Source organism: Chiloscyllium plagiosum, unplaced genomic scaffold (genome assembly GCF_037043375.1).
Source record: "Chiloscyllium plagiosum isolate Xiang-an unplaced genomic scaffold, Cpla_swu_hap1 HiC_scaffold_9, whole genome shotgun sequence".
Lineage (NCBI taxonomy): Eukaryota > Metazoa > Chordata > Chondrichthyes > Orectolobiformes > Hemiscylliidae > Chiloscyllium > Chiloscyllium plagiosum.
Genome location: NW_028270147.1, coordinates 53,672,468 through 53,685,236, shown reverse-complemented (window position 1 = coordinate 53,685,236; position 12,769 = coordinate 53,672,468). Strand labels below are relative to the sequence as shown.

The 12,769-nt window shown below is 39.7% G+C and overlaps 1 protein-coding gene across 10 annotated transcripts in view; it reads left to right on the top strand.

The window, feature by feature from the left end:
• The window catches only part of fggy (FGGY carbohydrate kinase domain containing), a 369,292-nt gene that overhangs the window by 272,869 nt on the left and 83,654 nt on the right, over positions 1 to 12,769 (top strand). For 7 of the 10 annotated variants that reach the window (XM_087990626.1, XM_087990630.1, XM_087990631.1 and 4 more), the window contains 2 exons: positions 3,066 to 3,213; positions 6,198 to 6,272. The exons of 1 other annotated variant lie outside the window; for it this stretch is intronic. In XM_087990626.1, coding sequence (XP_087846752.1) covers positions 3,066 to 3,213; positions 6,198 to 6,272 — 223 coding nt within the window. The remainder of the gene's footprint in view (positions 1 to 3,065; positions 3,214 to 6,197; positions 6,273 to 12,769) is intronic. 2 more of the 10 variants (XM_087990634.1, XM_087990632.1) reach the window with 1 other exon arrangement.

Sequence of the window (12,769 nt, the reverse complement as noted above, 5' to 3'; positions counted from 1 at the left end):
AAATTCCAATCAGTGTCCTAAGTTGAAAATTTAACTTCATTATGGATAAGCTGTCGAAATAGCATTTTATTTCCCAAAAGAGTAGTGTCATCGCACTTTTCTCACAGTTAGATTACAAGTAAGAATTAATATCCAAATGTCTTTCCAAGTGCTGTTGATTTTCATTAATATGTTGCACTTAATGTATATAAATTACATTTTGTTACTTGCAGCTTTTAATTTTCATGTACAAAGTGACACCTGCATGAAGGGTATATCATAAAGTTTCACACATCCTCTGCTCACAGTTGTTTACTTCATATTTAAAGATTTTGACTTATCTTCAAACAATTGTCAGGAAATATTGACACTTAGATAGGTATCTATTAACAAGATCAACAAAGAAACTAGTATAAACTTTGGTGTGACACTTGAAGAAATTCTGGGCCTTTGAATTAAATCAGAAGGATGTCAGAAAGTGATAAACTATCTAGGTCAGTATTTGGCAAAAAACAACAGGGCTTCAACAATAATGTTAACTTTAATATAAATTAAAACAGATTAATTTTAGTTCTAATCTGGATCTGTGGAGTTTCTGACATAGCATAGATTGAGTGAATTAAACCTTCTGAATATTAAATTTCTTTCCAAGCTTTGAAAATGCAGGTAATAAATTTTCTCGTATGCAAATAGATTTGGTTTTTGTCTTGCCTTTATTGTTACCTAGATTTTTAAATGTCTGGATTTGAAAGATTCTCCACATTTATGAAAAATATTGAGATAAACATTTTCAAGGTGCAAGTTCACATGCTGGTTGACTTTCCTTTTGCCTATTGAACCTATATTGTTACCCTCCTCTGCCCCAATTTGCAAATGTACGTGTTAGTAGCAGGAGTCAGTCGTTCGGCACTTGTAGCCTGCTGTGCCAATTAATAAGATAATGGTTCATCTGATATTGGCTTCAAATCCATAGTCACACCTCTGAAGACCTTTGACTCTCATGTTGATCAAGAATTCATCTACCTCTCCCTTAAAAGTTTTACAACCCTGCTTCCTCCGCTCTCTAAGTAACAGAGGTCCAAAGATCAGTACACAGAAAGAAAAAGACCATCCTTATTTTAAATAGGAGACTACTTATTTTAAAACTATGTTCCCTTGTTTCTTCCCATGAAAGGAAACATCATTTCAGTATTCACTCTGTCCCCTCAGGATCTTGTAACTTTCAATAATATCACTTTTCATTCTTCTAAATTCCAATGGATATAGACCCAGGCTATCCAACTTTTCCTAAAATAAATTGCTCCATCCCTGGTATTAGTAAAGTGAATCTTCTCTGATCTGGTTTGTATGTATTTACACCTTTCTTAAATAAGAAGACTAAAACTGTACGCAGCATTTCAGATGTGACCTCACCAATATTCAAATATAGCAGAATTTCTGTACTTTTATGTTACATTACCCTTGCAATATAGAACATAGAACATTACAGCGCAGCACAGGCCTTTCAGTCCTTGATGTTGTGCCAACCTGTGAAACCAATCTGAAGCCCATCTAACCTATACTATTCCATTCTCGTCTGTATGCCTATCCAATGACCATTTAAATGCCCTTAAAGTTGGCGAATCTACTACTTTTGCAGGCAGTGCATGCCACGCCCTTACTACTCTCTGACACTTTCTCTGACATCTGTCCTCTATCTATCACCCCTCAATTTAAAGCTATGTCCCCTCATGCTAGTCAGCGCCATCTGAGGAAAAAGGCTCTCACTGTCCAACTTATCTAACTCTCTAATTATCTAATATGTCTTAATTAAGTCACCCCTCAACCTTCTTCTCTCTAACAAAAACAGCCTCAAGTCCCTCAGCCTTTCCTCATAAGACCTTCCCTCCATACCAGGCAACATCCTAATAAATGTCCTCTGAACCCTTTTCAAAGCTTCCACATCCTTCTTATAACACTAGCTGCAGCATGACCTCATGGTTCTGAAACTAATCCTTCTACCAATAAAAACTAACACACCGTATGCTTTCTTAACAACCCTATCAATCTGGGTGGCAATTTTCAAGGATCTATGTTACCTGGACGCCGAGATCTCTCTGCTCATCGATGCTACAAGAATGTTAACATTAGGAATATTCTACTTACCTTCCTTATCACTTGCTGTACCTACATATTAACTTTATGTGATTCATGTACAGCACACACATATCTCTTTCTAGTACAAAGGTCGATAATTTGTCTCCAATTACCTACCCCAATATCATCATGTGGAGTTACCAGTGTTGGATTGGGGTGGACAAGGTCAGAAGTCACATGACATCAGGTTATAATCCAACTGGTTTATTTGAAATCACAAGCTTTTGGAGCGTTGCTCCTTCATCAAGTGAAGCAACTTCACTTGTAATTTCAAATAAACCTGTTGTACCATAACCTGGTGTCGTGTGACCTCTGACCCTACCCCAATATCAGGCAATTTTAAAAGTATTTTTGAGTGAAGCAATTCACATAGAACACATAATTTGATGTTACAAATATGAAATGAATTGAATTAAGATCTATATCCTGTTATTCCTTGGGTGTATAAAATCCATACTCAATCAAACCAGTATACACTGTAAACATTGGAGAATGGAGAGCTTTGTTTGAAAATGGGACACTTCTGAATAAAATTAACTTATGACAATGTTGAACAAAGACAGAATCAACTGACAAGAATTATCATTTGGAAAATAAATTTATAAATTCCTCAGGCAGCCATTATTTTGAGCAGATGTCATTTACTGTGTCTTGGAATATATTTGAATTGTGAAATAAAATAAATGTAAGGCTACAAGTTTCACAAAGTAAAATTTACTCATGCATATTTGCATATGATCCCCTTGCCTGTGCCCCAATGGCTTTGAAGAGAAAAATAAAGAAAAAGAAAAAAAAGAGAAATAAGTTCAATTTAAACACTAGCTCAGTCTTCAAATATTTCATTATTTTATTCCCAAAATGACAACACCTAAATGACCATTTTTATTCTTGGCTTATAACTGAGGAATGTTTAGTTACAAAACGGTTGATTTCAGAATGTTTTCTTTCAGTGGGAAAAATGTCTACATGTACTTAAACAGTCACCTGGAGTCTATTAAAAAGAGTTATGCTGTGGGCATGCTAACTGTTGATTTACATGTTTGGCCTGATTTCCATGGCAACAGATCTCCCTTAGCAGATCCTACCCTAAAGGGCATGGTAGGTACATTTCAATTTTACAGAGAAACCTTTTATAGCTTTTCTTTGGAACAATGACAAAATGAAAAAAATGCATATCATTCATTACGAACTGCCAATGTGATTGATTTTTGTTGAAATAATTTCTTTTTTGTCAGTGTGTGCTGACATATTTTGCTTTAAGAGCTCCTTTCTCTCATTGATTTGGCTTAGGGTTGCTGTCTGTTCACTATTGAAAACATTTGTTTTCTGCTGGCCCAAAAAGTCTGACCTCATTTTTTAAATGTAGTTTGAATTCTGAAGCAGCAACCTGCTTATTTCATTATGGCATTACTTCCTTAATGCTGTTAGAAACGTAAATTTTCAAAGAACATTGAGGGTAAGAGAATGTGATTAGATTTTTCCTATTGATTTTTTTTGTCTTATTTCTCCAATTTTCCTGATGAACCTTCTCTCTTGTGCTTGATACGTTGAGAAAGGGGAGGCTGCCTATTCCGACATTTTAAGTTAAAGTCATAGTCTCCCAAGAGAAGACACAACAGCAGCAATAGGCTAATGTCACTGAATGTTCCAGTGGGAAAAGAGATGAGTACTCACCTGCAATGCAAGCTGAGCACAGTACTTTAAATTTACCTCTCTAGGTATCATGTTGCAGGTAATGCAGGAAACTCAGGCAGCGTATCAAACAAATAAAGAAATAAAGAAGAAAATAGCAGTTGCCAGATACAGAACAATTGGGGAAGAGGTTATATAAAAGCAGAAGAAAACAAAACAGCAGTAGGTGATCACATGACAGACAGAGGGCTGTAGAGATGAAACAAGACTAACAGTGTCAAAAGAACTATTATCAAATGACAGAAAGGGAAAGGATTGTGTGTTCAAGATTTATTTTAAAATTTTCAGTTGCTCAGTTTTGAAACCGTAGGAGGGCTTTCAAATAAACATTTCTTTTGCATTGTTGGTTCAATTTGAGTTCAGCTAAATGGCAAGATTTCAAAATGAAAACTTAAACATCAGCCAGTTTATTGTATTGATATGTCCATTTGGAAGTGACATCTTTTAAGTACATGTGCTAGTCTTATCCTTCTCTGTGGTGGAGGTATGTAGGTAAGGGAGGTATTGCCAATGAAGCCTTAGCAACTTGTTGAAATACAGCTGTAGATAGTATATGTTGGAGCCACAGAATATTAGTGATATTCTGTGATTGGAATCAACATTTAAGCCAATGGGTTGGATGCTTTTGAAACTGACTGCATTGAACTTGTTAAGTATTGTTGCAACAGTAACCATGTCGTGAGCAGAGAGTGTTCCATGACTTCTGCCTTTTTAAATATTTGTTTGTGGGATGTGGGTATTGCTGACTAGACAGCATTTGTTGCCCAGAGGCCTGTTGAGATTCAACCACATTGCTGTAAAACTGGAGTCACATGCAGGCCAAACCAGGTAAGGGTTTTGACAATGGTTGCCATAAGACAATCTTTTCTGAAATTCTAGTTCTTTAATGGAATTCAAACTTCTGGCTCTGGATTACTAACTCAGTGACCTTGCCACTATGCCACCACCTCCCCTCGCAGGTCATAGAAGTGCTTTGGGCAATTAGGAGGTAAATGAGTCCCACAGAATGCCCAGTATCTAGGCATCACAGCAATTTTTCAATTCAGTTTCTGGTCAGTGGTGATGCCCAGGATGCTGAAAATGGAGAAATCTAGTGCTTTATTCTCCAAGGATTATGCAATTCAAACAATCCCATTTACAAGTGCATATGTTTACCAAGAAAAATTACATACTTGGCAGAAGTACAGGTATGTGTTCATTCAGTATTCTGTGTGTGAACAAATTCAGACTATCCTATTGGAAATTAGTTTGAACATTAATATACTAACTTTAAACTGTTGCACTTGTTTTAAGTCACTATTGTGGAAACTGGAGCTGTTCTCTCTCTGATTCCTATCCCTCAATTTATCTCAGCCAGTGCCATCAGAGCAGAAATTTAAGGTAACGGGACAAACAACAAATAAATAAATTAATTTAATCAACTAACAACAACCGATATAAATAATATATTGTGTAAAAAATGTTTCAAAGCACTTTACAGAGAGGCAAGTAAACAGGTAAGTAAAAGGCATTACAAGTGAGTAAACAAAGGATTTCTGCTTATATTAAATGCAGAAATTTGAAATTTATGTTTAATCAGATTCCCATCAATTTTGATTCAGCAGCAGGATGTTTACAGTTTGACATGGTGATTATTGATTGTTGACAGAATGTTTTTCCTGTAATTAAAGCACAATATTCAGCTACTGCTGCCTCGTTAATGTTATATAGCAATGTTACTGAATGTGCAAATAGTGATTAACAAACCAAACAAAGTTTGGTGACTTGACTTTGGCTGGACAGCAGTGAGGATGGTATAACTGGAGTCACAAATTTGTTGGAGATAATATTAGCAGCAAGTTGATTTACTAACCCCATTTTTAAAAAGAAAATGTTTTTATCAACCTGTCTTCCCACTTTTAAAGAATTCTACATTCATTTAATTTTTAAGTGCACTCCTTTCAAAGGAAAAATAACATACTTGATAAGATCTAATTAAAATCTAAAATCACTGACAGACATGCTTTGACTGTCTTTTCTAAATGACTAACAACAAAGGAGATTGAGATTTGCTTGATTATTTGGCTGGGATTTGTGCTCAGCCTTTTGGCCCAGTTAGATACACTTATGTAGTCCCTGAAGCCACTTTTGAGGTTTTCATCATTGTGAGTGGCATAATGCAAAAATTATCTTGTATTGAAATCAATTCCTTAGAAACCATCCTTTTCACTAAATGTTTTGACTGATAACTATTCAAAGTTGAATTTATTTGTATGAATATTAAGAATACAAATAGCATTATGAAAATAAATTTCAAAATTCTGACATCTCAGTTAATAATGGAAAAATTCAAAAATATTGTGTTTCAAGTTGTGGCTTTGATATCTAATACAATACCTTTTTTTTCATAGATAACTGGATTGAGTCTGTCCAACACTCTTGATGACCTTGCTAAGCTTTACTTGGCTACAATTCAAGCTATAGCTGTAAGTTAGGTTTATCAATCATAATTAAAGTAATATAAAGGATTCTAGATTTTTACTAATGGGATTGATGAATTACCTTCATGATCAGGCAACATTACTTCCATTATTTTGAAGAGGGATTTAGGTCATAAAACATCATCCAGAAATGCAATGAATCCACCCAGGATTTTGCCTTAACCCGAAACAGGTTCTATTACCTTAGAACTAAGGTTCTGATTCCAACTTGGGAAACCTTTTGTTTGATTAACTCCAACTGGAAACATAGGTGGCTACTCTTATTTACAGCCTGTTGTTTTGGATGCCACATTTTAAAAATTATTTTATGGCCTGTGGATGTCGCTGACAAAACCAGTTGTCTTTGAGATAGTGGTGACGAGCCACTTTGTTGAACAGCTTCAGCCCATGTGATGTAGGGATACAGAGGGACTTACACAATTTTGGTCCAATCACAGTGAAGGAACAATAATGTTCCAAATCATATCTGTCGTTTGAAAGAGGATTTGCGCATAGTGTTCCGATACATCTGCTGCCCTTTTTCTTCAAGGTAACTGGGGTTGTGGGCTTGGAAGGTGCTGTTGAAGAAGGCTTGGCAAATTGCTGTAATGCATCTTGTGCATTAATGCTGAAAGGAGTGACTGTTTAAGGTGGCGAATAGAGTGTGGACCAAGAGGGTTGCTTTGTCCTTAATAATGTTGAACGTTTGAGTGTTGTTGTAGCAGTACTCACCCAGGCAAGTGGAGAATATTTGACCACATTCCTGAACTGTGCCTTGTAGATGGTGAACATGTTTTGTGAATCTGAATGTGAGTTATTTGCAGCAGAATTTCCAGTCTTTATCCTGCTGTCGTAGCCAGAGTATTTATGTGCCTGGTCCAGGTCAGGTTCTAGTCAATGAGTCAGTTCTAAACAGAATGTTGTTACTGGGCGATACAGTAGTGGTAATGCCAATGTCAACCATGTTTATATTCTCACTTGTTGGAGACACTTATTGCTTGGCCCTTGTGTATTGTAATATCACTTCTCACTTATCAATCTAAGTGTGAATGTTGTTCAGATCTTGGTATATATGCACATGGTCTACTTCAGAATCTTAAGCATTTCCTGGTTCTGAAGCTTACCTAGGCATCCTTAAACCCTAATTGCATCCCATCTGGTCTTCACGATCTGGTCTTAACTTTATTACAGGCAACCTTTTCAATACCTCTTTGTCTATGACTCTTCATCCATGTTAGTCCATGTAGTATCTGAATTCTCTGAGTTAGACAGCATCTTCCTTGGTAAAGATGGAAACAAAAATCTCCATTTAGTATTTCAGCTATGGCCTCTGTCTCATGCATGGATCCATTTCTCTGCTCCATAATCAACTCTATTTTTTGCTTAAAATGCCCTTAGAAGACTTTTGATTTCCCACGTAAGTAGCCAGTCTCTTCTCATACTCTTATTTTTGCCTTTCCTTTTTGATTGCTCCTCTGGACTTTCTATAGTCAGCTTGGTTCTAATTTTTACTTTCAGCTTGACATCTGTCAGACCCACATGTCTTCTGCTTCTCCTCACTTTCCATATCTTTCATCATCCAGGGATCTATAGCTTTGGTTTTCCTATTATGAGAAACCTTTTATGAGAATGTTTCAACTGAACCACTTGTTGCTGAGAGACATTAGCGTTTTACCTATACATCTTTAATCTCTACCTTCAAAGCTTCACTCCTGAGAATTGAGCTTCATTCAGTCATAGCATTTCAATAAAACTTCTCCTCCTTTTGCAGTTCCTCAATATTGAGGATTTCATCCTTCCACTCCAAATTGTGGTCCAGAGGTGATTAAACAGTGCAATGCTGAATGCACACATCTAAGTGGTAGGTGAAAAGGCAGATGGGTGGGATACTCATTTTTTCACAAACTTCTCCTATAGTTTATGCTTTTTCTCCACCTGGGCCTGTCAGAGATGCTCAAGGTGATTGGCATCTTTGCGGATACTTCTGTCTTGGACAAAAGATTACCATGAGTCAATAAGGTGTTGTATTAGTTCAGTAAGCCTTTGAGGATGTCTTCAAAACATTTTCTCTGCCTTATTGACATCTGCTTGCCATCATGGAGCTCGAAGAGCTTGCTTTGAAAGTCTCATGTCAAGCATGTAGAAAATGTGACTCAGCCTATGCAGTTGATTGCCTCAATGCTGGGAATAGTGACTTGAGAGAAGTCTCTATCTGCTTCAAGAGTATCATTACCATCTGAATACCAGAAGAAGCAGATGCAATGTGCCTTAATGACTACTGTCCAGTGGCTGTGTCCTCCACAATCATGAAGGGCTTCGCAAGGCTGGTCATGGTCCATATCTACTCGAGCCTCCCAGACTGCCTTGATCCTTTGCAATTTGCCTCCCGACGTAAAAGGTCTACAGCAAATGCCATTTCCCTAGCCCTGCACTCATCCCTGGAATATCTGGCCATCAAGGACACATACATCAGACTCCTACGCACCAATTACAGCTCCGCCTTCAATTCCATTATCCCCTCCAGATTGATCTCAAAGCTCGGAGATGTAGGTCTTGGCTCCAACCTTTGCAACTGGATCCTGACCCATAGATTGCAATCAGTGAAGATGGACAACAGCACTTCCTCCATGATAACCATCAGACAAGTCCCCAAAGGATGCATTCTCAGCACCCTACTGTACTCTCTGTAAACTCACAACTGTGTAGTCAAATTCCGAATGAATGCCATCTACAAGTTTGCTGACGACACCACCATGGTAAGACAGATATCAAATAATGATGAGTCAAAATACAGAAAGGAGATAGAGGGCTAGGTGTCATGGTGCAATAGTAACAACCTCGCTCTCAGAGTTAGCAAAATAAAAGAACTGATCATTGACTTCAGAAAGAATGGAGGAAAGTATGCCCCCAACTACATTACCGGAATGGAAGCTGACAGTGTCAGGTTCCTCGGAGTGACAATAACCAACAACCTGTCCTGGATTTCCCATGTAGATGTGACAGCACAATGATGCTTCTTCATCCTCAGGCTTAGGAAATTCGGCATGTTCATAAGGACCCCCAACAACCTTTCCAGATGCACCATAAAATGCTTACTATCTGGCAAATGCTCTGCCCAGGACTGTAAGAAACTACAGAAGGTTGTGTGCACAGCCCAGACCATCACAAAAGACTGCAGACATCATCAAAGATCCCTCCCACCCTGGAAATGCTCTCCTATAACCTCTTCCGTCAGGCAGCAGATACAGAAGCTTCAAAGCAGGCACCAACAGGTTCAAGAACAGTGTCTTCCCCGCTGTTATTGGAGGGTCCCGAGGCAGAAGATGAGGCATCCTTCCTCCAGGTGTCGGGTGGTTAGGGAGTGGCCACGGAGGAGGCCCAGGACCTGCATGTCCTTAGCGATGTTGGAGGTGGAGTTGAAGTATTCGGCCATGGGGTGGTGGAGTTAGTTGGTGCGGATGTCCCAGAGATGTTCTCTGAAGCGCTCTGCGAGTGGGCGTCCTGTGTCCCCAATTTAGAGGAGACGGCATCGGGAGCAACATGGTACAATAAATGATGAGTGGAAGTGCAGGTGAAATTTTGATGCATTTTGTGGAAGACTCCTTTGAGGCCTTGGACGGAGGTGAGGGAGGAGGTGAGGGCGCAGGGTTTGCAATTCCTGCGGTGGCAGGGCAAGGTGCTGGAAGGGGAGGATGGTGGCATGGACCCGATGAGGGAGACGCGGAGGGAATGGTCTTTATGGAAAGCGGATAGGGGTCAGGAGGGAAATATATCTCTGGTGGTGGGGTTCGTTTGTAGGCAGTGGAAATGGCGGAGGATGATGCGATGTATATGGAGGTTGGGGGGGGGGGGGGGATGAAAGGTAAGGACCGGGGGGTTCTGTCTTGATGTGGTTGGAGGGGTGGGCTTTGAGGGCGGAGGTGCAGGAAGTGGTTGAGATACGCTGGAGGACATCACAACCACGTGGGAGGGGAAATTGCAGTCTTTAAAGAAGGAGGCCATCTGGTGTGTTCTGTGATGGAACTGGTCCTCCTTGGGAACAGAGGCGGAGGAATTAGGAATAAGGTATATAATTTCTACAGGAGGCAGGATGGGAGGAGGTGTAGTCCAGGTAGCTGTGGGAGTTGGTGGGTTTGTAGAAGATGTTAGTACCGAGTCGGTCACCGTTGATGGAGATGGAGAGGTCCAGGAAGGGGAGAGAGGTGTCAGAGATGGTCCAGGTGAATTTAAGGTGGAGGTGGAATGCATTGGTAAAGTTGATGAACTGTTGAACCTCCTTGTGGGAGCACAAGGTGGCACCGATACAGTCATCAATGTCACGGAGAAAAAGATGGGGAGTGGTGCCGATGTAACTACGGAAGATGGACTGTTCAACATAAACGACAAAGAGACAGGCGAAGCTGGGGCTCATGCGGGTGCCCATGGCTACCCTTTTCATCTGGAGGAGGAGGATTCATAGGAGAGAATTTTGAGGGTGAGGACCAGTTCGGTCAACCAAATGAGAGTGTCAATGGAAGGGTACTGGTGGGGACGTTGGAGAGGAAGAAATTGAGATCTTGGAGAGCCTCATCATGGCAGATGGAGGTATAAAGGGACCGGATGTCCATGGTGAAGTTGAGCCATTAGGGGCCAGGAAAACGAAAACCTTGGAGGAGGTGGAAGGCATAGGTGGTGTCCCAAACGTATGTGGGGAATTCTTGAACCAGGAGGATAGGACAGTATCGAGGTAGGTGGAGATGATTCGGTGTGGCAGGAGCAGGCTGAGACGATGGGTCGGCCACGTCAGTCAGGCTTGTGGATCTTGGATAGGAGTTAGAACCAGGTGGTTCAGGGTTCCCGAACTATGAGGTTGGAACTGTGGCTGGAAGATCATCTGAAGTGATGAGGTTGTGTAATGTCTGGGAGATGATGGTTTGGGGATGGAAGGTGAGGTCGTGGTCGAGGGGGTAGTAAGAGGAGGTGTCTTTGAATTGGCGCCTTTCTTCAGCAGTGTAGAGGTTAATGCACCAAGCTATCCTTGTACAGAAAGGAGGAGAACTTCTTCAAGGTAGGCATTCTTGTAATTGTAGAGAGAGGAGGAGAACATGTGACTACAGTAAATCAAATGAAATATTGGAGCACCCATACTTCCATTGAATTTGCAGGATTTTCCAGAGGCACCACGAGTGAAATAGTCCATATCTGTAATACGTACAGAAGAGCAGGTAACACCACTATTCTGTGGACGATGAGCTTGAGGCCAGGTTTCCGGTCTTTGCTATCATATGCTGTCAGATGGCCAAAGGTTGTGCTGGCACACTGGGGGTGGCTTTAAATTTCATTGTCGTTGTCTGTCCTCACTGTAGGAATGCACCAAATTATGAAAATTGACCTGCATTGTCCAATGGTTTACCATGGATGTTGATAGTCAGGAGACAGTGTTCTGTGGTGGGAGCAAGCTGGTGCAGGACCTTTTGCTTCCTGATGTTTTCCTTCAGATCCATTATGTCTGTGAGAGCATCAACAATATATTCCACAAAGATATTTTCTAGTATCATCGTTTAATATCAATAAAAGACAGAATTTTTATCTTTCAAGCAATCAAGAGATGTGGTGAGTTGGCAAGAAAGTGAGGTTGAGGGAGACGATGAGCTACGACTGCACTGAATGGTGAAGCAAACTTAAGGGACTGTATGGTCTACTCCTGCTCCAGTTTTTTGTGCTTATGAAAATAAATGAATGTGCACAAGAAATGGAGGGCAAGAAGAAGATCTGCAACATTCCTACCTATCTCCAAGTAGGAAGAGCTGGCCCTAAATGTTTTAGTGTTGTGACATGTATATAAAGTAATAATGCGGAGAAGCAGGAGACATAGCCCAATTTAAATCAACAAGTTTCCTATTTTATATAATTTTGTACATATTTAAATTTTCCACTGTAAACAAGAGCTACCTGACCCTTTAAATTGTTTTTTTCTTTCTCAAGTATCACTTCATGTTTTATAACACTGAGTTTATTCAAGTGTTGCTTTACCTGGCCTACATCCAACTTTCTAAGGGAAAAATTATATGGTTGATGAAGAAGTATTAGTTCAACTTCATTTTAAAATAAGTCGCACTTTCCTGCCACTGGCATACATCTTCACCCTTCAGTTCCACCAAACAATTCTAGTCTGGCAAGAAGCATTTTGATTATTTTTCTTCATTGGAACTACTCATAAAGAGCTGCTATTGGAATGCTGTACTAAGGAATATCTGGGCATAATGTTATCCAATGAAATCTATTTATGATACAGTAATACTTTGCATGTAGAGACAGATAAAATTCTAATACTAGCTGATATTGTGACTTATGGTTTAGTGTTTCTGTATGTGACTATATCATTCACTGAGGAGGATACTTACTGCAAGTTGATGCTGTCTGCTGATCCAGCTACCCAGAATGGACATGCTTCTAAACTGATATCTAATTATGACACTTGTTGTTCCAACACACATGTCAAGTAGAATCTTCATTTTATACAG